This window comes from Cherax quadricarinatus, chromosome 54 (genome assembly GCF_038502225.1).
Source record: "Cherax quadricarinatus isolate ZL_2023a chromosome 54, ASM3850222v1, whole genome shotgun sequence".
NCBI classification, from domain to species: domain Eukaryota; kingdom Metazoa; phylum Arthropoda; class Malacostraca; order Decapoda; family Parastacidae; genus Cherax; species Cherax quadricarinatus.
The window spans coordinates 17,953,183-17,978,970 of NC_091345.1; the positions used below are offsets into that span (position 1 = coordinate 17,953,183).

Below are 25,788 nucleotides of genomic sequence, written 5' to 3' on the forward strand. Positions count from 1 at the left end.
TGTATAACACCAGTGGTTACTGAACCAGGTGTGTGTATAACACCACTGGTTACTGAGCCAGGTGTGTGTATAACACCAGTGGTTACTGAACCAGGTGTGTGTATAGCACCACTGGTTACTGAGCCAGGTGTGTGTGTAACACCAGTGGTTACTGAGCCAGGTGTGTGTATAACACCAGTGGTTACTGAACCAGGTGTGTGTATAACACCAGTGGTTACCGAACCAGGTGTGTGTATAACACCAGTGGTTACCGAACCAGGTGTGTGTATAGCACCACTGGTTACTGAACCAGGTGTGTGTATAACACCAGTGGTTACTGAACCAGGTGTGTGTATAACACCAGTGGTTACTGAACCAGGTGTGTGTATAACACCAGTGGTTACTGAGCCAGGTGTGTGTATAACACCAGTGGTTACTGAACCAGGTGTGTGTATAACACCAGTGGTTACTGAGCCAGGTGTGTGTATAACACCAGTGGTTACTGAACCAGGTGTGTGTATAACACCAGTGGTTACTGAACCAGGTGTGTGTATAACACCAGTGGTTACTGAACCAGGTGTGTGTATAACACCAGTGGTTACTGAACCAGGTGTGTGTATAACACCAGTGGTTACTGAACCAGGTGTGTGTATAGCACCACTGGTTACTGAACCAGGTGTGTGTATAACACCAGTGGTTACTGAACCAGGTGTGTATATAACACCAGTGGTTACTGAACCAGGTGTGTGTATAACACCAGTGGTTACTGAGCCAGGTGTGTGTATAACACCAGTGGTTACTGAACCAGGTGTGTGTATAACACCAGTGTTTACTGAACCAGGTGTGTGTATAGCACCACTGGTTACTGAACCAGGTGTGTGTATAACACCAGTGGTTACTGAACCAGGTGTGTGTATAACACCAGTGGTTACTGAGCCAGGTGTGTGTATAACATCAGTGGTTACTGAACCAGGTGTGTGTATAACACCAGTGGTTACTGAACCAGGTGTGTATAACACCAATGGTTACTGAGCCAGGTGTGTGTATAACACCAGTGGTTACTGAACCAGGTGTGTGTATAACACCAGTGGTTACTGAACCAGGTGTGTGTATAACACCAGTGGTTACTGAACCAGGTGTGTGTATAACACCACTGGTTACTGAGCCAGGTGTGTGTATAACACCAGTGGTTACTGAACCAGGTGTGTGTATAGCACCACTGGTTACTGAACCAGGTGTGTGTATAACACCAGTGGTTACTGAGCCAGGTGTGTGTATAACACCAGTGGTTACTGAGCCAGGTGTGTGTATAACACCAGTTGTTACTGAGCCAGGTGTGTGTATAACACCAGTGGTTACTGAGCCAGGTGTGTGTATAACACCAGTGGTTATTGGGCCAGGTGTGTGTATAACACCAGTGGTTACTGAACCAGGTGTGTGTATAACACCAGTGGTTACTGAGCCAGGTGTGTGTATAACACCAGTGGTTACTGAGCCAGGTGTGTGTATAACACCAGTGGTTACTGAACCAGGTGTGTGTATAACACCAGTGGTTACTGAACCAGGTGTGTGTATAGCACCACTGGTTACTGAACCAGGTGTGTGTATAACACCAGTGGTTAAAGAACCAGGTGTGTGTATAACACCAGTGGTTACTGAGCCAGGTGTGTGTATAACACCAGTGGTTACTGAACCAGGTGTGTGTATAACACCAGTGGTTACTGAACCAGGTGTGTGTATAACACCAGTGGTTACTGAACCAGGTGTGTATAACACCAATGGTTACTGAGCCAGGTGTGTGTATAACACCAGTGGTTACTGAACCAGGTGTGTGTATAACACCAGTGGTTACTGAACCAGGTGTGTGTATAACACCAGTGGTTACTGAACCAGGTGTGTGTATAACACCACTGGTTACTGAGCCAGGTGTGTGTATAACACCAGTGGTTACTGAACCAGGTGTGTGTATAGCACCACTGGTTACTGAGCCAGGTGTGTGTATAACACCAGTGGTTACTGAGCCAGGTGTGTGTATAACACCAGTGGTTACTGAGCCAGGTGTGTGTATAACACCAGTGGTTACTGAGCCAGGTGTGTGTATAACACCAGTGGTTATTGAGCCAGGTGTGTGTATAACACCAGTGGTTACTGAGCCAGGTGTGTGTATAACACCAGTGGTTACTGAGCCAGGTGTGTGTATAACACCAGTGGTTACTGAACCAGGTGTGTGTATAACACCAGTGGTTACTGAACCAGGTGTGTGTATAACACCAATGGTTACTGAACCAGGTGTGTGTATAACACCAGTGGTTACTGAACCAGGTGTGTGTGTATAACACCAGTGGTTACTGAACCAGGTGTGTGTATAACACCAGTGGTTACTGAACCAGGTGTGTGTATAGCACCACTGGTTACTGAACCAGGGGTGTGTATAACACCAATGGTTACTGAACCAGGTGTGTGTATAACACCAGTGGTTACTGAACCAGGTGTGTGTATAACACCACTGGTTACTGAGCCAGGTGTGTGTATAACACCAGTGGTTACTGAACCAGGTGTGTGTATAGCACCACTGGTTACTGAACCAGGTGTGTGTATAACACCAGTGGTTACTGAGCCATGTGTGTGTATAACACCAGTGGTTACTGAACCAGGTGTGTGTATAACACCAATGGTTACTGAACCAGGTGTGTGTATAACACCAGTGGTTACTGAACCAGGTGTGTGTATAACACCAGTGGTTACTTAGCCAGGTGTGTGTATAACACCAGTGGTTACTGAACCAGGTGTGTGTATAACACCAGTGGTTACTGAACCAGGTGTGTGTATAACACCAGTGGTTACTGAGCCAGGTGTGTGTATAACACCAGTGGTTACTGAACCAGGTGTGTGTATAACACCAGTGGTTACTGAGCCAGGTGTGTGTATAACACCAGTGGTTACTGAGCCAGGTGTGTGTATAACACCAGTGGTTACTGAACCAGGTGTGTGTATAACACCAGTGGTTACTGAACCAGGTGTGTGTATAACACCAGTGGTTACTGAACCAGGTGTGTGTATAACACCAGTGGTTACTGAACCAGGTGTGTGTATAACACCAGTGGTTACTGAACCAGGGGTGTGTATAACACCAGTGATTACTGAACCAGGTGTGTATATAACACCAATGGTTATCCAACCAGGTGTGTGTAACACCAGTGGTTACTTAGCCAGGGGTGTATAACACCAGTGGTTACGCAACCAGTGTATAACACCAGTGGTTACTTAGCCAGGGGTGTATAACACCAGTGGTTGCTTAACCAGGGGTGATAACACCAGTGGTTATGCAACCAAGTGTGTATAACACCAATGGTTACTTAGCCAGGGGTAATAACACCAAATAGAACGTAAGGAACACGTAAAAGACCTAGGAGGAATAATTATGTCAGCGGACCTTTATTTTTAAAGACCATAACAAGACACAGATCACGACAGCCAGGAAGATGACTGGGTGGGTACTGAGAACTTTCAAAACAAGGGAAATAATGTCGATGGTGACACTCTTCAAATCACTAGTGCTCCCTCACTTAGGATATTGCTCAGTGCTGACGGCCCCGTTCAGGGCAGGAGAAATATCGGAGCTGGAACAAATACAGATATCGTTTACGGCTCACATTGAGCCAGTAAAGCACCTAAACTACTGGGAACGCCTTCAAGTCTTGAATATGTACTCATTGGAGCGGAGGAGAGAGAGGTACATGATAATATATACCTGGAAAGTACTCGAGGGCTTGGTCCCAAATCTGCACACTGCCATAACAACATACTGGAGTGAGAGATATGGGAGGAAGTGTAAAATAAACCCAGTGAGGAGCAGGGGTGCGGTGGGGACAATAAGGGAACACTGTATCAACATCCGGGGTCCCAGATTTTTCAACATCTTACCAGAAGATGTCAGAAACACTGCTGGAACAAGTGTTGAAGCCTTTAAGAGGAAACTAGACAAGTATCTTCACCAGGTGCCAGATCAACCAGGCTGTGATGGATATGTGGGGCAGCGCGCCTCCAGCAGCAACAGCCTGGATGACCAGGCAAGCACCAGACGAGCCTGGCCCATGGCCGGGCTCAGAGAGTAGATAAACTCTCGAAACTCTTCAAAGGTAAAGGTTAGGTAAGTGGTTACGGAACCAGGTGTGTATAACACCAGTGGTTACTTAGGGGTGATAACACCAGTGGTTACTCAACCAGCTGTGTATAACACCAGTGGTTACTTAGCCAGGGGTGATAACCCCAGTGGTTACGCAACCAGGTGTTTATAACACCAGTGGTTACTTAGCCAGGGGTGATAACACCAGTGGTTACGCAACCAGGTATGTATAACACCAGTGGTTAGCCAGGGGTGATAACACCAGTGGTTACGCAACCAGGTATGTATAACACCAGTGGTTACTTAGCCAGCGGTGATAACACCAGTGGTTACGCAACCAGGTGTGTATAACACCAGTGGTTACTGAACCAAGTGTGTGTATAACACCAGTGGTTACTGAACCAGGTGTGTGTATAACACCAGTGGTTACTGAACCAGGTGTGTGTGTATAACACCAGTGGTTACTGAACCAGGTGTGTGTATAACACCAGTGGTTACTGAACCAGGTGTGTGTATAACACCAGTGGTTACTGAACCAGGTGTGTGTATAACACCAGTGGTTACTGAACCAGGTGTGTGTATAACACCAGTGGTTACTGAACCAGGTGTGTGTATAACACCAGTGGTTACTGAACCAGGGGTGTGTATAACACCAGTGGTTACTGAACCAGGTGTGTGTATAACACCAGTGGTTACTGAACCAGGTGTGTGTATAACACCAGTGGTTACTGAACCAGGTGTGTGTATAACACCAGTGGTTACTTAGTTAGGGATGTATAACATCAGTACTGGCAGAGGTGAAACAGACGCTAATTACACATTTCAATATATATGATAGTATAGCAGGGTATATACACACCCAGAAGTGTGCGGCTCTTGTGTATTTACATTGAGTTCATTAACTGTTTAAGGGTTATAAAGTTTCCTTGACTGGCAGTGTGGAGGTGGGATGCAGTCTTAATAACCTTTGTGTGGAAGATAAAATTCAAACCAGATAAGCCTGTCAAGCCATGTAATGAACGCTCGTGAGTGCCAGCGGAACGCTCGTGAGTGCCAGAGAAACACCCACTGACATCTGTACCAGAACAACTTTTTTTTGAGACATTGATTGACAGTAAGGAGAACATTAATTGGAACAGTGACTGTAAGCACATTACTTGGAATAATGATTGTTAGAACAGTAATTGGAACTTTGTAAAAACAGTAATTGGAGCAGTGTAAAAACAGTAATTGGAACAATATAAGAACAGTAATTGGAAGTTATTTTAAGAACAGTAATTGGAACAGTGTAAGAACAGTAATTGGAACAATGTAAGAACAGTAATTGGAACAATGATTGCAAGAACAGTAATTAGAACAATGATTGTAAGGAGAACATTTTTAAGTTTTGACGTGTTCTGCTACACGTGTCCAGGCCATAGTTGAACACCCACATATGTAGCTCTCGTCTCACGGTACTTTGTCTCCATGTGGGTCTTTGATGTTTCTGTCACCATGTGGGTCTTTGATGTTTCTGTCACCATGTGGGTCTTTGATGTTTCTGTCACCATGTGGGTCTTTGATGTTTCTGTCACCATGTGGGTCTTTGATGTTTCTGTCACCATGTGGGTCTTTGATGTTTCTGTCAACATGTGGGTCTTTGATGTTTCTGTCAACATGTGGGTCTTTGATGTTTCTGTCAACATGTGGGTCTTTGATGTTTCTGTCACCATGTGGGTCTTTGATGTTTCTGTCAACATGTGGGACTTTGATGTTTTTGTCACCATGTGGGTCTTTGATGTTTCTGTCAACATGTTGGCCTTTGATGTTTCTGTCAACATGTGGGTATTTGATGTTTCTGTCAACATGTTGCCCTTTGATGTTTCTGTCAACATGTGGGTCTTTGATGTTTCTGTCAACATGTGGGTCTTTGATGTTTCTGTCAACATGTGGGTCTTTGATGTTTCTGTCACCATGTGGGTCTTTGATGTTTCTGTCAACATGTGGGTCTTTGATGTTTCTGTCAACATGTGGGTCTTTGATGTTTCTGTCAACATGTTGGCCTTTTGATGTTTCTGTCAACATGTGGGTCTTTGATGTTCTGTCAACATGTTGGTCTTTGATGTTTCTGTCAACATGTGGGTCTTTGATGCTTCTGTCAACATGTGGGTCTTTGATGTTTCTGTCAACATGTGGGTCTTTGATGTTTGTCACCATGTGGGTCTTTGATGTTTCTGTCACCATGTGGGTCTTTGATGTTTCTGTCAACATGTGGGTCTTTGATGTTTCTGTTATCATGTGGGTCTTTGATGTTTCTGTCACCTTGTGGGTCATTGATGTTTCTGTCACCATGTGGGTCTTTGATGTTTCTGTCGCATTGGAGGTTTGTGATGTTTCTATCACCATGTGGGTCTTTGATGTTTCTGTCAACATGTGGGTATTTGATGCTTCTGTCAACATGTGGGTCTTTGATGTTTCTGTCAACATGTGGGTCTTTGATGTTTCTGTCACCATGTGGGTCTTTGATGTTTCTGTCAACATGTGGGCCTTTGATGTTTCTGTCAACATGTGGGTCTTTGATGTTTCTGTCATCATGTGGGTCTTTGATGTTTCTGTCACCTTGTGGGTCATTGATGTTTCTGTCACCATGTGGGTCTTTGATGTTTCTGTCACCTTGTGGGTCTTTGATGTTTCTGTCACCTTGTGGGTCTTTGATGTTTCTGTCACCTTGTGGGTCTTTGATGTTTCTGTCACCATGTGGGTCTTTAATGTTTCTGTCACATTCGGGGTCTTTGATGTTTCTGTCACCATGTGGGTCTTTGATGTTTCTGTCAACATGTGGGTCTTTGATGTTTCTGTCGCATTGGAGTTCTGAAGTTTGTCTCCATGTGGGTGTTTCTACAGATACTTCAGCATTATAAAAAGCGAAAAGAGAAATTCGTTCATCTTTCCACGAAAGAGCGAATTTCGAAAGTGAGAATAGAAGTGAGTAGACTGAGAGAGATTGTTGTAGTTAGATCAGCAGTGGGAGAACACTGTTCTCACCCACCATCGTGGGAGAACACTGTTCTCACCCACCATCGTGGGAGAACACTGTTCTCACCCACCATCGTGGGAGAACACTGTTCTCACCCACCATCGTGGGAGAACACTGTTCTCACCCACCATCGTGGGAGAACACTGTTCTCACCCACCATCGTGGGAGAACACTGTTCTCACCCACCATCGTGGGAGAACACTGTTTTCACCCACCATCGTGGGAGAACACTGTTCTCACCCACCATCGTGGGAGAACAGTGTTCTCACCCACCATCGTGGGAGAACACCTCCAGTTCTTGAAAGAGCGGCTCGCTGGCCTCTCCAACTTTATAACACCATGAGTTATCATCGTTTGCTTGGTGCTACTGTTGTTACTCGTTGGTGTTACTGTTGTCACTCGTTGGTGTTACTGTTGTTACTGGTTGGTGTTACTGTTGTTACTCATTGATGCTGCTGTTACTGGTTATTGCTACTGTTGTTACTGGCTGGTGCTACTCTTACTAGTTGGTGCTACTTGTGTTACCCGTTGGTGCTACTGTTGTTACTGGTTGGTGCTACCGTTGTTACTGCTTGGTTCTACTGTTACTCGTTGGTGCTACTGTTGTTACTGGTTGGTGCTACCGTTGTTACTGCTTGGTTCTACTGTTACTCGTTGGTGTTACTGTTGTTACTCGTTGGTGCTACTGGTGTTACTCGTTAGTGCTACTGGTGTTACTGTTTGGTGCTACTGGTGTTACTGTTTGGTGCTACTGTTGTTACTGTTTGGTGCTACTGTTGTTACTGTTTGGTGCTACTGGTGTTACAGATTGGTGCTATTGTTACTCGTTGGTGCTACTGTTGTTACTTATGCTGTTAGCATTGTTGTTGGGGCTTTGATTCCTACTGTTGGTGGTGGTGTTAATGTGGCCGCTGTTCTTATTACTAACGGTGCGACTCTTGTTTATGCTGCTGCTGTTTCTGCCGGTACTAGTAGTACTGCTGTAGCTACTGTTGTTACTTCTGCGGTTACTGTCGCTGGGGCTGCAAGACGTTGTCTGGTAATACATGATTACTACAAGACGTTGACTGGCCAGAGGTGGGCAGTTGTGGTATGCAAAGAGTACGTAACCTTTATTCGGCGCATGTACACACCCTCATTTACAGGCTATCTCCCCCAACCAGCGAACCAGGTTGCTAAGAATTGATGATGGGGCCCCGTCGTTCAACTAGTGACCAGGTTCTAGCCAATAAGAAGATGGTTTTGGCAATCGCAGAGGTTATGTGGGTACCGCTCTCCTGTCTGCCCTTGTCATTCCCATTCTGGAGCTGGTTGAAGCACGGTCTGATATATTGTGGCTTCTATTTCTGCCTTGCTTACCGTGGAGTGCACTATACTTATCACTGTACATAGTGTGCATATTGCTGTTCTAAATTGGTGAAGGATAATATAAGTCTAAACTTTTTCTGCTGTTTTTTTTTTTTGCTCCCATTACACCTGGGATAACAGGCCATTTGGAATCCTGGGTTGTAATATGGGTAGCCTGTCCGAGAGCTGGAGCTGGACTTAGAGAAACGGTTGAGCTTAGGGTGAAGCTCGTAGCAGGAACATTGTGCAGCTTGCTGTCTGGCATTGCTTTACAAATTTTGCGTGTCAGTTGCTTTATGGTCAGCCTTGCTATTGTGTGATAGTTTAACAGCTCGCTACTAGCTTGTTCGGTGTGCTCGCTTCGCTACGGTCAATCTTCTAGAGCAGTGTAGCTGTCTGGCATTGCTTTACAAATTTTGCGTGTCAGTTGTTACTAGCCTGTTCGGTGTGGAGAATTTTGCAGTTAGCTTTGCTTGTATGCGTATTCTGCATTCGTACTGTGCATAGCTAAGCGTGTTCTGCAAATTAACGTGTTACGTTGGGGTATTCTGCAATCGTACTGTGCATAGCGAATAACTTATGCCACCTAGACGAGTCAGACGTCTGGTGTCGGCATATACTTTGCATAACCTACCTAAATTGTCCCTACAGCGTTGTTGGCAAATTGCTCGTTCCATTGGCATTAAATACAAACGCACTCTCACAGCTGCGCAACTGCGTTCACTGATTGCTGACAAACTTATAGAAGAAGAGATGGCACATCAGACTCCTCCCTCTACGGGAGCTAGGGCAAAAACTCCTATGTTCTCGCACGAGGAAGATGATACACCTATGGAGCAAAATGGTCAGTATAGTGCAGCTGGGTTCTCTCAGGGTGAATCAGCGTCGTTGGCACTTGAGCTAGCAGAAATCAATCTTGAGCAAACTAGGGAACAGAGAGCATTCGCAAGGGAAGAATATGATAGGGAAAGAGAAAGGAGGCAGTTTTCGCATTCTGTAAATGATTTTAGTTTACAAAAAGCAGTACAGCTTGTTCTCCGCTTCAATGAGGCCGAACCAGAGCAATTTTTCGAAAGCTTCGAAAATCAGGCTCGAGCCTTGAGGTGGCCGGAACAGTATTGGGCATCGTTGGTTCATACAGCATTATTGGGTAAGGCACAGGAATTTACGTCAGTATTAAATGACTCTGAATTTTCTGATTATCAAGTAGTGAAGACCACAGTGTTGGGAGCATATACATGTATCCCAGCCAAATATAGAAATTTTTTTAAATTAAGCAGGCGGCAGCTTGGTCAATCCCTAGTGGACTTCGTGAGACAGCAAACCAAAGCTTTTACCAGCTGGTATAAAGCAAGTGGTGTCTTTACCTTTGAGGAGCTGGTACAGCTTATTCTGATTGATAACCTGCTGGAATCTGTGGGACCAGAGGTTCGAGTCTTTCTGCAGGATCGTGACTTAACCACTGCATTGGAGGCAGCCAGGTTGGCTGATACCTTCGAAACTAACCGCTCCTTGTCCGAGCGGTCCCGTCTCTTTTCAACAGCCTGGCATGAGCAGAGATCGTCAACCTTGGAGAATGAAGTGCCAGCCGGAGGGAGAACGTCTACGTCAGCCAACTAAGTCACCTGGTGAGCCACGCTTCTCAACATATGGTCCACCTGTGGAGAGGCAAACTACTCGTGGTGCATCTCGACAACAGTATCCAGAGAGACACCAGCCAGAACGACACCATTTGCAACGTCAGCAGGGAGTAAAGGGCAAGCCTGTCGTCTGCTTCCTCTGAAACAAAGTAGGTCACATCCGTCCCAACTGCCCCCATAAACCCCAACCCATTGGGAAAATCTCTAATATCCCTAGTAACATGTCCCCTAGAGAAGTAGAAAAAGGTATGGCCCCTTATTATTGCAAGAGTCTTACTTCCCTTCAGGAAAACTCAGAAACAATTGAAGTAAAGACCTTTAGAGATACTGGAGCATATTGCTCACTTGTAAGAGAAGGAATATTACCCCTTTCAGAGAACACTTCCTTGAATTCCTCTGTTTTATTGGAAGCATTTGGAGGAGCTATATGTTCTGTTCCTATGCATAAAATTTATGTACAGTGCAAATATTACACTGGGTACTTGACTGTAGGCGTCTCAAAAGGATTTCCCATGAAAGATGCCATGTTATTACTGGGTAATAACATTACTACTGTTAGTTCGTGTCCTGAACCTATAATGATTAATTCTTCTCTGCTGTTGGCCATAACTCGGGCAACATCCCAAAGGTTGTCTGGAGGGAATGTTGACCTATCCTTGGACGACTCCGATCTCGGAATAGCCACGTTGTTTTATGAGGCACACCGGCCGGAGCCTCGTAAATCAAGTGAACAGACCCCGATCAAGCCTTCCTATTCCCAGGTTGCAGGATTGCCAGATGTCTCTGTTTCCATGCCCGAGGGACTGTCCTTCCGGGAGGAACAACGAAAGGACCCTTCTTTAAAACTCGCTTTTGAGGCAGCCATGGGTAAATCCTCTTTGGGTCATCCGGTCAAGTATGAAGTTAAAAAAGATTATTTGATCTGCACTGAGACTGGTAAGGAGATAGAGGGCCGGCAATTGTATGACAGGTTAGTGGTTCCAACCAAGTTTAGACCTCAAATATTAAATATAGCTCATAATACTTCATTAGGAGGTCACTTAGGAATTACAAAAACCTTGTTAGGTAAGACACATATGCAACAGTTAGGTATCTTTATTTCGAAACGTTTCGCCTACACAGTAGGCTTCTTCAGTCGAGTACAGAAAGGTTGATAGAAGCAGAAGATATTGAAGACGATGTATAGCTCATAATGGAGAAGAGCACGTTGTCTCAATATGAAGTTGAAGTGACAGAATACGTTTCGAGGTCATACTTAGGTATTTCATACCATTTTAATGTACAAAAACCTTGTATAGAATCACAAAAGAATTTTATTGGCCAAAATTAAAGAAAGATGTGAAGAATCATATTAGGTGTTGCCGAGAATGTCAGCAAGTAGGGAAACCTGGACATTCCATTAAACCTGCACCTCTCCAACCTATACCTGCTGATGGAGAACCTTTTGCAGATTTAATTATAGATTGTGTAGGTCCACTACCTAGGTCCAAGTCTGGAAATCAATATTTATTTACGATTATGGATAAAGTAACCAGATATCCTGAAGCAATTCCCATGCGTAGTATTAATACTAAAGCTATTCTCAAAGCTTTAACCAAATTCATTTCTTGTTTTGGCATTCCTAAAACTATTCAAAGTGATCGAGGTACTAACTTTACTGCCAAAGCATTTAGGGAAATATTAACTAGGTTAGGGATAATCCACAACTTATCCACTGCTTATCATCCTCAGTCCCAAGACGCCTTGGAAAGATTCCATCACACATTAAAAACAATGATGAGAACTTTTTGCATGCACTTTCCTACAGACTGGGATGAATCACTACCTTTGTTGCTGTTCTCAGTACGAGAGACGGTGCAAGAGTCTACAGGGTATAGTCCGTTTGAGCTGATCTTTGGGCACAATGTACGAGGTCCTCTTCGGGTGCTCAAAGAAGGATGGATGGGAGAAGACGTTAGCTCAACACTCTACAACCCGTCTTCAAGGTTGCAGGTGGCACGTCAGTTAGCCAAGGCTAACCTAAAGACAGCTCAAAGTAAGATGAAACAAAGGTATGACAGAAGTGCACAATTCTGCTCCTTCCATCCAGGAGACAAGGTGTTGGTGCAGGAACCTATACCTAGCCACACCTTGAAAGCTAGATTTAGGGGACCTATGCAGATTGTAAGTAGATTATCTGATGTAAATTATGTGGTAGCTCCCATTGATAAGACCTCAAAAACTAAAACTTACCACATTAATCAATTAAAATATTTCCATACACCAGATAAAGTCCCAGTAATGACTCTGTCCTCTACCTCTGAGGACGACTCTGACTCTTTGCACTCTATCTCTGAAATTAATATTAAACTTTCAAATTCTGTCCTCCTCAAGGATCCTAGCCCTTTAATGGAGGGATTATATGAAACGCAAGCAACAAATTTAACGGAGCTTCTACAGTCATATCCTAATATTTTTTCGGATGTGCCGAAAAAATGTACGTTAGGTTACCATGATGTAGATGTGGGAAACTCTAAACCAATTAAACTCTCCCCCTACAGAGCTAATCCTGAAAAGCAAAGGCTACTTCAGCAGGAAGTAGAATTTTTGTTAAAGCATGGTTTAGTGGAGGAGTCATCTAGTCCATGGGCTTCACCGTGCATCCTTGTGAAGAAGGCTAATGGAGGGTTTCGTATGTGTACAGACTACCGTAAGGTGAACGAGGTCACAATTACAGATGCTTACCTTTTTCCTCGTCTGGATGACGTAATTGACTTTGTGGGTAAGGCTACTTTTGTGTCCAAGTTAGATCTCCTGAAAGGCTACTATCAGGTACCTTTGACGGATAAGGCGAAGGAAATCTCTGCCTTCGTAATTCCAGGAGGTCATTATCAATACAGTTACCCCCTTCGGAATGAAAAATTCCCCCTCTTCATTCCAGAAACTTATCCATCAGGCTATTAAAGGACTTGAACGCACGGCAGCGTACCTAGATGATATTGTTGTGGTGTCTGATACTTGGGATCAACACCTACTTAGACTTAAGGCTCTTTTTGAGACCTTCAAGAGTTCCCATTTAACAGTTAATTTATCTAAATCTTCCTTTGGCCAGGCCACTGTCACTTTTCTAGGCCATGAAGTAGGTAGTGGTAAAGTTGCACCTAAACTTGCTAAAGTTTTTGCTATTAAAGATTATCCAGTTCCTCATGATAGGAAATCTCTTCAACGTTTCCTAGGCATGTTAGGATTTTACAGAAGATTCTGTAAGAATTTCTCGGATATTGTAGCCCCTCTTACCTCTCTTACCAGTCACAAAGTTCCCTTTAATTGGACCCCAGATTGTAACACTGCTTTTAATAAAGCAAAAAGATTATTGTGTACTGCACCCATTCTCTTGTCTCCAGACTTCTCCAAACCTTTTTCATTACAGGTTGATGCTTGTGAGTCTGGGGTTGGGGCAGTACTATTACAAATCGGGAACAAGGAGTTGCAGCCTGTAGCATACTTTTCAGCCAAGTTCCAGCCACATCATAGGGCTTACTCTACCATTGAAAAAGAAGCCCTCGCGCTGGTGCTGGCTTTGGAACATTTCGATGTTTATGTGGGCCAGACATCGCAGGTGGTCACAGTCTACAGTGATCACAATCCTTTAGTATATCTCCAAGCCATGAAGAACCACAACACAAGGCTCATGCGCTGGACGCTAAGACTGCAACCATATTCACTCAGAATTAAATATATTGGCGGCAAAGAAAATATGTTGGCAGACTCTTTATCTAGAGTCTAATATTTTTATTTATTTAGGTTAGGATGTTATTTGTGGTAACCCCTTTTCACGCTTTTTTTTTTTATCCCCTGGTGTGGGGTTTTTTTTTTTTTTTAGTGAGGGGATGCGGGCAACCGTCCGCCTGTATCTTGGACCTATGCTATCCTGTCTGACTGCTGTCTCACTCTAAGTTTAGGGTTTGGCTTTTGGTCACGAGAAAAGCTGAGCTCTAAGAGTTGGATGGTGGAGAGGAAAGGCGGTCCCATTATTTTGTGCCATGGCGGCGCGGTTACCACTGGGAGGTGGCAGCCTAATCCTGAGCCTTCTCGGGGTGGGGGTGTGGCATGCAAAGAGTACGTAACCAGCGAACCAGGTTGCTAAGAGTTGATGATGGGGCCCCGTCGTTCAACTAGTGACCAGGTTCTAGCCAATAAGAAGATGGTTTTGGCAATCGCAGAGGTTATGTGGGTACCCCTCTCCTGTCTGCCCTTGTCATTCCCATTCTAGAGCTGGTTGAAGCACGGTCTGCTATCTTGTGGCTTCTATTTCTGCCTTGCTTACCGTGGAGTGCACTATACTTATCACTGTACATAGTGTACATATTGCTGTTCTAAATTGGTGAAGGATAATATAAGTCTAAACATTTTCTGCTGTGTTTTTTTTTGCTCCCATTACACCCGGGATAACAGGCCATTTGGAATCCTGGGTTGTAATAGCAGTCGATGTCTTGTAATGAACATCTACACATGGAAAGTACTGGACAGTATGGAATAAATCCAGTGAAGTACAGGGGTACCACAAGTATAATTAGAGAACACTGGACCAACATGCGTGGTCCACGATTCTTCAACCGGTTACCACTAGATATGAGAAATACTGCAGAAAATGTTAAAATTCTCAAGGGAAAGCTATGGAGATTACTGAAGGGGGTGTTTGATCAGCCAGGCTATGATGAATGTGTGGGGTTGAGGTGATCAGGTGGTCTCTAGGGAAGCCTGGCCTCAGGCATCACTCCTCAGGTCAAACAAATGTTCAGAACTGGTCACGAGTGCGTCATCATTGCAAGGTGCTAAAAATAGTTGACGAGGTTGAGGCCTGTTACAGAGCAGGTTCAGCAGGCAGGGTCATGCGTGTTCCATGTTCAGGTGTTTAGGTAAGTGTTGCCTGCAGGCAGCTCGGGCTATTTGCATCCCCCCAGCAATATTTGATTTGCAGATAGTTACATTCATGATAATATGAAATTTCACTTGACGTAGACTACATTGTAAGGAATTATGGGCCTTATAACCTGTCACCCGAGAGGCGAGAATATTGGGTACAGCCTGAGTTTCAGGTACCACTTGCCTCCTACCACAGATCTGCTTGTTTCAGTGCCGGAAAAAAAGTTCGAGTACACTTCCTCTTCTTGGTACGATTGGTAGCGTGCATCCCACCCAAGAGGCCAGAATTATTTATATATATATATATATATATATATATATATATATATATATATATATATATATATATATATACGTGCACATACACAGAGGTATGATAAAGCTCACGGTTCAGGGAGAGTGACCTATTAGCGACCAGTGAAGAGGCGGGGCCAGGAGCAAGGACTCGACCCCTGCAACCTTAACTAGGTGAGTACAACTAGGTGAGTACACACACACACACACACACACACACACACACACACACAGGAGCCGAGTCTCAACCCCTGCAACCACAATTAGGTGAGTACACACACACACACACACACACACACACACACACACAATACAATCGCAGACAGGCGATCTTAACAATGGAAGACAAGCCACGGGGGGTGAAAACCTTCAGCTCAAGATCTTTCATACGTCTCCGTGTGTCATCAGGAGCTGTGCAAGGTTGCAAGAGCAGCAACAGGTGGAATGAGAAAGTTTTCTCGGAGTAAGGTAGCTAGGAGAGTGAGTCGAAGCCTCTCCATAACTATTGTCCTCCAGTCAACACTACGGCAAACAAGTCACAACTTCCCAGAATGGAGTACAAATTATTAATCCCTCTGACTGTACTCTTCTTGGTGTTCCACTTGGGTCTGATACTATTGATGAGATTCTGGGAAAAGTATAAGACGTTAAAAGTATGGAAATCCAGGATCAGTAACATTGTTGCATCACCTTTTTTAAGACACACTTATTCACTTCACCATTCTCACACTGGCAAAATACGACTCTCTCTTTAAGTCCACGTTAGAAAAAGTTCTTACAGTTTTCCCCGACAAATCTCAGTGAGAGCAAACTACACTTGAGAGCAGGTGATGAGGTGCAGGTCTTATCATGTCAGGGGTGAGAAGTGGTGAGGTGCCAGTCTTATCATGTCAGGGGTGAGAAGTGATGAGGTGCCAGTCTTATCATGTCATGGATGGTGAGTGGTGAGGTGCCAGTCTCATCATGTCAGGGATGGTGAGTGGTGAGGTGCTAGTCTTATGTCAGGGATGGTGAGTGGTGAGGTGCCAGTCTCATCATGTCAGGGATGGTGAGTGGTGAGGTGCCAGTCTCATCATGTCAGGGGTGGTGAGTGGTAAGGTACCAGTCTCATCATGTCAGGGGTGGTGAGTGGTGAGGTGCCAACCTTACCATGTCAGAGATGGTGAGTGTTCAGGAGCATGTGAGTCAGGAGTGCCACCAACTCTCTCTCTCTCTCTCTCTCTCTCTCTCTCTCTCTCTCTCTCTCTCTCTCCTCCCCCCTCCCCCCTCCCTCCCTCCCTCTCACCCTGGTTAAAGAGACAACAGTGGTGTTAACATGTGGAGTTCTGTCGTAACTGAGGGCCGCTGTGACACTTAAGAGATGTAAACAATGTACACACACCACTTTACCTGTGTTGTGAGGTGCTGCGACTGATAATTCATGCTGGCTAGAACACTACACTCAGTCATGTTGCTCCATCATGCTGGCTAGTACACTACACTCAGTCATGTTGCTCCATCATGCTGGCTAGTACACTACACTCAGTCATGTTGCTCCATCATGCTGGCTAGTACACTACACTCGGTCATGTTGCTCCATCATGCTGGCTAGTACACTACACTCAGTCATGTTGCTCCATCATGCTGGCTAGTACACTACACTCAGTCATGTTGCTCCATCATGCTGGCTAGTACACTACACTCGGTCATGTTGCTCCATCATGCTGGCTAGTACACTACACTCAGTCATGTTGCTCCATCATGCTGGCTAGTACACTACACTCAGTCATGTTGCTCCATCATGCTGGCTAGTACACTACACTCGGTCATGTTGCTCCATCATGCTGGCTAGTACACTACACTCAGTCATGTTGCTCCATCATGCTGGCTAGAACACTACACTCAGTCATGTTGCTCCATCATGCTGGCTAGTACACTACACTCAGTCATGTTGCTCCATCATGCTGGCTAGTACACTACACTCGGTCATGTTGCTCCATCATGCTGGCTAGTACACTACACTCAGTCATGTTGCTTAGTAATAGGTTGATGGGGATTAGTGCTGATTAGTAATAGGGTGGTGGGGGCAGTAGGGGGATGATTACAGTGCGGTGGTGGGGACAGTAGGGTGATAACTACAGTAGGGTGGTGATTGCATTAGGGTGGTGTGGACAGTAGGGTGGTGATGAACAGTAGGGTAATGAGGGACAGTATTGTGGTGAGGGACAGTAGTGTGTTGGGAGACGGTGGTGAGGGACAGTTGGGTGGTGAGGGACAGTAGAGTGTTGAAGGACAGGGTGGTGAGGGACAGTAGGGTGGTGAGGGACAGTAGTGTTGAGATACAGTAGAGTGTTGAGGGACAGTAGAGTGTTGAGGGACAGTATTGTGGTGAGGGACAGTAGGGTGGTGAGGGACAGTAGAGTGTTGAGGGACAGGGTGGTGAGGGACAGTAGGGTGGTGAGGGACAGTAGAGTGTTGAGGGACAGTAGGATGGTGAGGGAGAGTAGGGTGTTGAGGGACAGTAGGGTGTTGAGAGACAGTAGGGTGGGGAAGACAGTAGGGTGATGAGGACAGTAGGGTGGTGAAGACAGTAGGGTGGTGAGGGACAGTAGGGTGGTGAGGACAGTAGGGTGTTGAGGGACAGTTGGGTGGTGAGGGACAGTTGGGTGGTGAGGGACAGTAGAGTGGTGAGGGACAGTAGGGTGGTGAGGGACAGTAGGGTAGTGAGGGACAGTAGGGTGGTGAGGGACAGTAGGGTGGCGAGGGACAGTTGGGTGGTGAGGGACAGTATGTGGTGAGGACAGTAGGGTGTTGAGGGACAGTAGGGTGCTGAGGGACAGTAGGGTGTTGAGGGACAGTAGGGTGGTGAGGGACAGTAGGGTGGTGAGGACAGTAGGGTGGTGAGGGACAGTAGGGTGGTGAGGGACAGTAGGGTGCTGATGGACATTAGGGTGTTGAGGGACAGTAGGGTGGTGAGGGACAGTAGGGTGGTGAGGACAGTAGGGTGCTGAGGGAGAGTAGGGTGCTGAGGGAGAGTAGGGTGCTGAGGGACAGTAGGATGTTGAGAGACAGTAGGGAGCTGAGGACAGTAAGGTGTTGAGGGACAGTAGGGTGGTGAGGGACAGTAGGGTGGTGAGGGACAGTAGGGTGATGAGGGACAGTAGGGTGGTGAGGGACAGTAGGATGTCGAGGGACAGTAGGATGTCGAGGGACAGTAGGGTGGTGAGGACAGTAGGGTGTTGAGGGACAGTAGGGTAGTGAGGGACAGTAGGGTGCTGAGGGGCAGTAGGGTGCTGAGGGACAGTAGGATGGTGAAGGACAATAGGGTGGTGAGGGACAGTAGGGTGGTGAGGGACAGTAGGGTGTTGAGGACACTAGGGTGTTGAGGGACAGTAGGGTGGTGAGGGACTGTAGGGTGGTGAGGGACAGTAGGGTGTTGAGAGACAGTAGGATAGTGAGGGACAGTTATGTGGTTAGGGACAGTAGGGTGGTTGAGGACAGTATGGTGGTGAGGGACAGTAGGGTGGTGAGGGACTGTTGGGTGCTGAGGGACAGTAGGATATTGAGGGACAGTAGGGTGGTGAGGACAGTAGGGTAGTGAGGGACAGTAGGGTGCTGAGTCACAGTAGGATATTGAGGGACAGTAGGGTGGTGAGGACAGTAGGGTAGTGAGGGACAGTAGGGTGCTGAGTCACAGTAGGGTGCTGAGGGACAGTAGGATGGTGAGGGACAGTAGGGTGGTGTGTGACAGTAGGGTGGTGAGGAACAGTAGGGTGGCGAGGGACAGTAGGGTGTTGAGGGACAGTATGGTGGTGGGGGACAGTAGGGTGTTGAGAGACAGTAGGGTAGCGAGGGACAGTTATGTGGTGAGGGACAGTAGGGTGGTTAAGGACAGTAGGGTGGTGAGGGACAGTAGGGTGCTGAGGGACAGTAGGATGTTGAGGGACAGTAGGGTGGCGAGGACAGTAGGGTAGTGAGGGACAGTAGGGTGCTGAGTCACAGTAGGGTGCTGAGGGACAGTAGGATGGTGAGGGACAGTAGGGTGGTGAGGGACAGTAGGGTGGTGAGGACAGTAGGGTAGTGAGGGACAGGGTGCTGAGTCACAGTAGGGTGCTGAGGGACAGTAGGATGGTGAGGGACAGTAGGGTGGTGATTGACAGTAGGGTGGTGAGGGACAGTAGGGTGTTGAGTGACAGTAGGGTGGTGAGGGACAGTAGGGTGGCGAGGGACAGTAGGGTGTTGAGGGACAGTAAGGTGGTGAGGGACAGTTGGGTGGTGAGGGAAAGTAGGGTGGTGAGTGACAGTAGGGTGGTGAGTGACAGTAGGATGGTGAGGGACAGTAGGGTGGTGAGGGACAGTAGGATGGTGAGGGACAGTAGGGTGGTGAGGGACAGTAGGGTGGTGAGGGGCAGGATGGTGAGGGACAGTAGGGTGGTGAGGGACAGTAGGATGGTGAGGGGCTGGATGGTGAGGGACAGTAGGGTGGTGAAGGACAGTAGGGTGGTGAGGGACAGTAGGATGGTGAGCTACAGTAGGGTGGTGAGGGACAGTAGGTGGTGAGGGACAGTAGGGTGGTGAGGGACAGTAGAGTGGTGAGGACAGTAGTGTGGTGAGGGACAGTAGGGTGTTGAGGGACAGTGGGGTGGTGAGGGACGTAAGGTGGTGAGGGACTGTAGGGTGGTGAGGGACAGTGGGGTGGTGAGGGACAGTGGGGTGGTGAGGGACAGTAGGGTGGTGAGGGACAGTAGGGTGGTGAGGGACAGTAGGGTGGTGAGGAGCTGTAGGGTGGTGAGGGACAGTCGGGTGGTGAGTGACAGTAGGGTGGTGAGGGACAGTAGGGTGGTGAGGGACAGTAGGGTAGTGAGGGACAGTAGGGTGGTGAGTGACAGTAGGGTGGTGAGGGACAATAGGGTGGTGAGGGACAGTAGGGTGGTGAGGGACAGTAGGGTGGTGAGGGATAGTGGGGTGGTGAGGGACAGTGGGGTGGTGAGGGACAGTAGGGTGGTGAGGGACAGGGTGGTGAGGGACAGTAGGGTGGTGAGTGACAGTGGGGTGGTGAGGGACAGTGGGGTGGTGAGGGACAGTAGGGTGGTGAGGGACAGTAGGGTGGTGAGGGACAGTAGGGTGGTGAGGGACAGTAGGGTGGTGAGGGACAGTAGGGTGGTGAGGGACAGTGGGGTGGTGAGGGACAGTAGGGTGGTGAGGGACACTAGGGTGGTGAGGGACAGTGGGGTGGTGAGGGACAGTAGGGTGGTGAAGGACAGTAGGGTGGTGAGGGACAGTGGGGTGGTGAGGGACAGTGGGGTGGTGAGGGACAGTAGGGTGGTATGTGCTGGAATTACACCGTGTAGAGCACAGCAGCCGGCGGCCAGGCCTGCAATTTGCATGGAAGAGGCTGGCATGCCACTTACATTGTTTCCATGCCCCTGTTCATGCTGCTGCTGCTGCTGCTGCTGCTGCTGCTGCTGCTGCTGCTGCTGCTGCTTCTAGTACTGCTGCTGTTAGTGCTGCTGGTGCTTCTTGCTTCTTGAAGCTGTCAATAATTAACATTCGTAGTCACGAATGTTAATTATTTGAATATGAATTTCAAAATTTATATTGTGTCAGGTCAAAGATTTTAACTGGATGAGTTACTGTATGATGTAAGATGACTGGATGAATCACTGTATGATGTAAGATGACTGGATGAATCACTGTATGATGTAAGATGACTGGATGAATCACTGTATGATGTAAGATGACTGGATGAATCACTGTATGATGTAAGATAACTGGATGAATCACTGTATGATGATGTAAGATGGCTGTATGAATCACTGTATGATGTAAGATGACTGGATGAATCACTGTATGATGTAAAATGACTGGATGAATCACTGTATGATGTAAGATGACTGGATGAATCACTAAGATGAATCACTGTATGATGTAAGATGACTGGATGAATCAGTGAATGATGTAAGATGATTGGATGAATCACTGTATGATGTAAGATGACTGGATGAATCACTGTATGATGTAAGATGACTGGATGAATCACTGTATGATGTAAGATGACTGGATGAATCACTGTATGATGTAAGATGACTGGATGAATCACTGTATGAGGATGTAAGATGCGTGGATGAATCACTGTATGATGTAAGATTCCTAGATGAATCACTGTATGATGTAAGATGACTGAATGAATCACTGTATGATGTAAGATGACTGGATGAATCATTGTATGAGGATGTAAGATGACAGGATGAATCACTGTATGAGGATGTAGGATTACTGGATGAATCACTGTATGAGGATGTAAGATTACTGGATGAATCACTCTATGAGGATGTAAGATTACTGGATGAATCACTGTATGAGGATATAAGATTACTGGATGAATCACTGTATGAGGATGTAAGATGCCTGGATGAATCGCTGTATGATGTAAGATGCCTAGATGAATCACTGTATGATGTAAGATGACTGGATGAATCATTGTATGATGTAAGATGCCTGGATGAATCACTGTATGATGTAAGATGCCTAGATGAATCACTGTATGATGTAAGATGACTGGATGAATCACTGTATGATGTAAGATGCCTAGATGAATCACTGTATGGGGACGTAAGATGCCTGGATGAATCACTGTATGATGTAAGATGCCTAGATGAATCACTCTATGATGTAATATGACTGGATGAATCACTGTATGAGGATTTAAGATTACTGTATGAATCACTGTATGAGGATGTAAGATAACAGGATGAATCACTGTATGAGGATGCAAGATTACTGGATGAATCACTGTATGAGGATGTAAGATGACTGGATGAATCACTGTATGAGGATGTGAGATGACTGGATGAATCACTGTATGATGTAAGATGACTGGATGAATCACTGTATGATGTAAGATGATTGGATGAATCACTGTATGATGTAAGATGACTGGATGAATCACTGTATGATGTAAGATGACTGGATGAATCACTGTATGATGTAAGATGACTGGATGAATCACTGTATGAGGATGTAAGATGCGTGGATGAATCACTGTATGATATATGCCTGGATGAATCACTGTATGATGTAGGATTCCTAGATGAATCACTGTATGATGTAAGATGACAGAATGAATCACTGTATGATGTAAGATGACTGGATGAATCACTGTATGCGGATGTAAGATGACAGGATGAATCACTGTATGAGGATGTAAGATTACTGGATGAATTACTGTATGAGGATGTAAGATTACTGGATGAATCACTGTATGAGGATGTAAGATTACTGGATGAATCACTGTATGAGGATGTAAGATTACTGGATGAATCACTGTATGATGATATAAGATTACTGGATGAATCACTGTATGAGGATGTAAGATGCCTGGATGAATCGCTGTATGGTGATGTAAGATGCCTGGATGAATCACTGTATGATGTAAGATGCCTAAATGAATCACTGTATGATGTAAGATGACTGGATGAATCACTGTATGATGATGTAAGATGCCTGGATGAATCACTGTATGATGTAAGATGCCTAGATGAATCACTGTATGATGTAAGATGACTGGATGAATCACTGTATGATGTAAGATGCCTAGATGAATCACTGTATGGGGACGTAAGATGCCTGGATGAATCACTGTATGATGTAAGATGCCTAGATGAATCACTGTATGATGTAAGATGACTGGATGAATCACTGTATGAGGATGTAAGATTACTGTATGAATCACTGTATGGGGATGTAAGATAACAGGATGAATCACTGTATGAGGATGTAAGATTACTGGATGAATCACTGTATGAGGATGTAAGATGACTGGATGAATCACTGTATGAGGATGTAAGATGACTGGATGAATCACTGTATGAGGATGTAAGATGACTGGATGAATCACTGTATGAGGATGTAAGATGACTGGATGAATCACTGTATGAGGATGTAAGATGACTGGATGAATCACTGTATGAGGATGTAAGATGACAGGATGAATCACTGTATGAGGATGTAAGATGACTGGGTGAATCACTGTATGATGATGTAAGATGACTGGATGAATCACTGTATGAGGATGTAAGATGACTGGATGAATCACTGTATGAGGATGTAAGATGACAGGATGAATCACTGTATGAGGATGTAAGATGACAGGATGAATCACTGTATGAGGATGTAAGATTACTGGATGAATCACTGTATGAGGATGTAAGATGACTGGTTGAATCACTGTATGAGGATGTAAGATGACTGGTTGAATCACTGTATGAGGATGTAAGATGACTGGTTGAATCACTGTATGAGGATGTAAGATTACTGGATGAATCACTGTATGAGGATGTAAGATGACTGGTTGAATCACTGTATGAGGATGTAAGATGACTGGTTGAATCACTGTATGAGGATGTAAGATGACTGGATGAATCACTGTATGAGGATGTAAGATGACTGGATGAATCACTGTATGATGTAAGATGACTGGATGAATCACTGTATGATGTAAGATGACTGGATGAATCACTGTATGATGTAAAATGACTGGATGAATTACTGTATGATGTGAGATGATTGGATGAATCACTGTATGATGTAAGATGGCTGGATGAATCACTGTATGAGGATGCAAGATGACTGGATGAATCACTGTATGAGGATGTGAGATGACTGGATGAATCACTGTATGATGTAAGATGACTGGATGAATCACTGTATGATGTAAGATGATTAGATGAATCACTGTATGATGTAAGATGACTGGATGAATCACTGTATGAGGATGTAAGATGCGTGGATGAATCACTGTATGATATAAGATGACTGGATGAATCACTGTATGAGGATGTATGATGCCTGGATGAATCACTGTATGATGTAAGATTCCTAGATTAATCACTGTATGATGTAAGATGACTGAATGAATCACTGTATGAATCACTGTATGAGGATGTAAGATGACAGGATGAATCACTGTATGAGGATGTAAGATTACTGGATGAATCACTGTATGAGGATGTAAGATGACAGGATGAATCACTGTATGAGGATATAAGATTACTGGATGAATCACTGTATGAGGATGTAAGATGCCTGGATGAATCGCTGTATGGTGATGTAAGATGCCTGGATGAATCACTGTATGATGTAAGATGACTGGATGAATCACTGTATTATGTAAGATGACTGGATGAATCACTGTATGATGTAAGATGACAGGATGAATCACTGTATGAGGATGTAAGATGCCTGGATGAATCACTGTATGATGTAAGATGCCTAGATGAATCACTGTATGATGTAAGATGACTGGATGAATCACTGTATGATGTAAGATGCCTAGATGAATCACTGTATGGGGACGTAAGATGCCTGGATGAATCACTGTATGATGTAAGATGCCTAGATGAATCACTGTATGATGTAAGATGACTGGATGAATAACTGTATGAGGATGTAAGATTACTGGATGAATCACTGTATGAGGATGTAAGATAACAGGATGAATCACTGTATGAGGATGTAAGATTACTGGATGAATCACTGTATGAGGATGTAAGATTACTGGATGAATCACTGTATGAGGATGTAAGATGACCGGGTGAATCACTGTATGAGGATGTAAGATGACTGGATGAATCACTGTATGAGGATGTAAGATGACAGGATGAATCACTGAGGATGTAAGATTACTGGATGAATTACTGTATGAGGATGTAAGATGACAGGATGAATCACTGTATGAAGATGTAAGATTACTGGATGAATCACTGTATGAGGATGTAAGATTACTGGATGAATCACTGTATGAGGGTGTAAGATGACAGGATGAATCACTGTATGAGGATGTAAGATTACTGGATGAATCACTGTATGAGGATGTAAGATGACAGGATGAATCACTGTATGAGGATGTAAGATTACTGGATGAATCACTGTATGAGGGTGTAAGATGACAGGATGAATCACTGTATGAGGATGTAAGATTACTGGATGAATCACTGTATGAGGATGTAAGATGACAGGATGAATCACTGTATGAGGATGTAAGATTACTGGATGAATCACTGTATGAGGATGTAAGATGACAGGATGAATCACTGTATGAGGATGTAAGATGACTGGTTGAATCACTGTATGAGGATGTAAGATGACTGTTTAATTTACTGTATGAGGATGCAAGATGACTGGATGAATCACTGTATGAGGATGTAAGATTACTGGATGAATCACTGTATGAGGATGTAAGATGACTGGATGAATCACTGTATGAGGATGTAAGATGACTGGATGAGGATGTAAGATGACTGGATGAATCACTGTATGAGGATGTAAGATGACTGGATGAATCACTGTATGAGGATGTAAGATTACTGGATGAATCACTGTATGAGGATGTAAGATGACTGGATGAGGATGTAAGATGACTGGATGAATCACTGTATGAGGATGTAAGATGACTGGATGAATCACTGTATGAGGATGTAAGATGCCTGGATAATTTACTGTAT

The 25,788-nt window shown here is 45.0% G+C and overlaps 1 protein-coding gene across 2 annotated transcripts in view; it reads left to right on the plus strand.

The window, feature by feature from the left end:
• LOC128699158 (mothers against decapentaplegic homolog 3) overlaps positions 1 to 25,788 on the plus strand; it is a 504,184-nt gene that overhangs the window by 440,720 nt on the left and 37,676 nt on the right. The window contains exon 4 of one of the 2 annotated variants that reach the window (XM_070096674.1): positions 13,518 to 13,847. The exons of the other annotated variant lie outside the window; for it this stretch is intronic. Within the exon in view, the coding sequence (XP_069952775.1) occupies positions 13,518 to 13,522 (5 nt within the window). The 3' untranslated portion in view covers positions 13,523 to 13,847. Of the gene's footprint in view, positions 1 to 13,517; positions 13,848 to 25,788 lie in introns of those variants that run through there. 2 annotated transcript variants of the gene reach the window in all.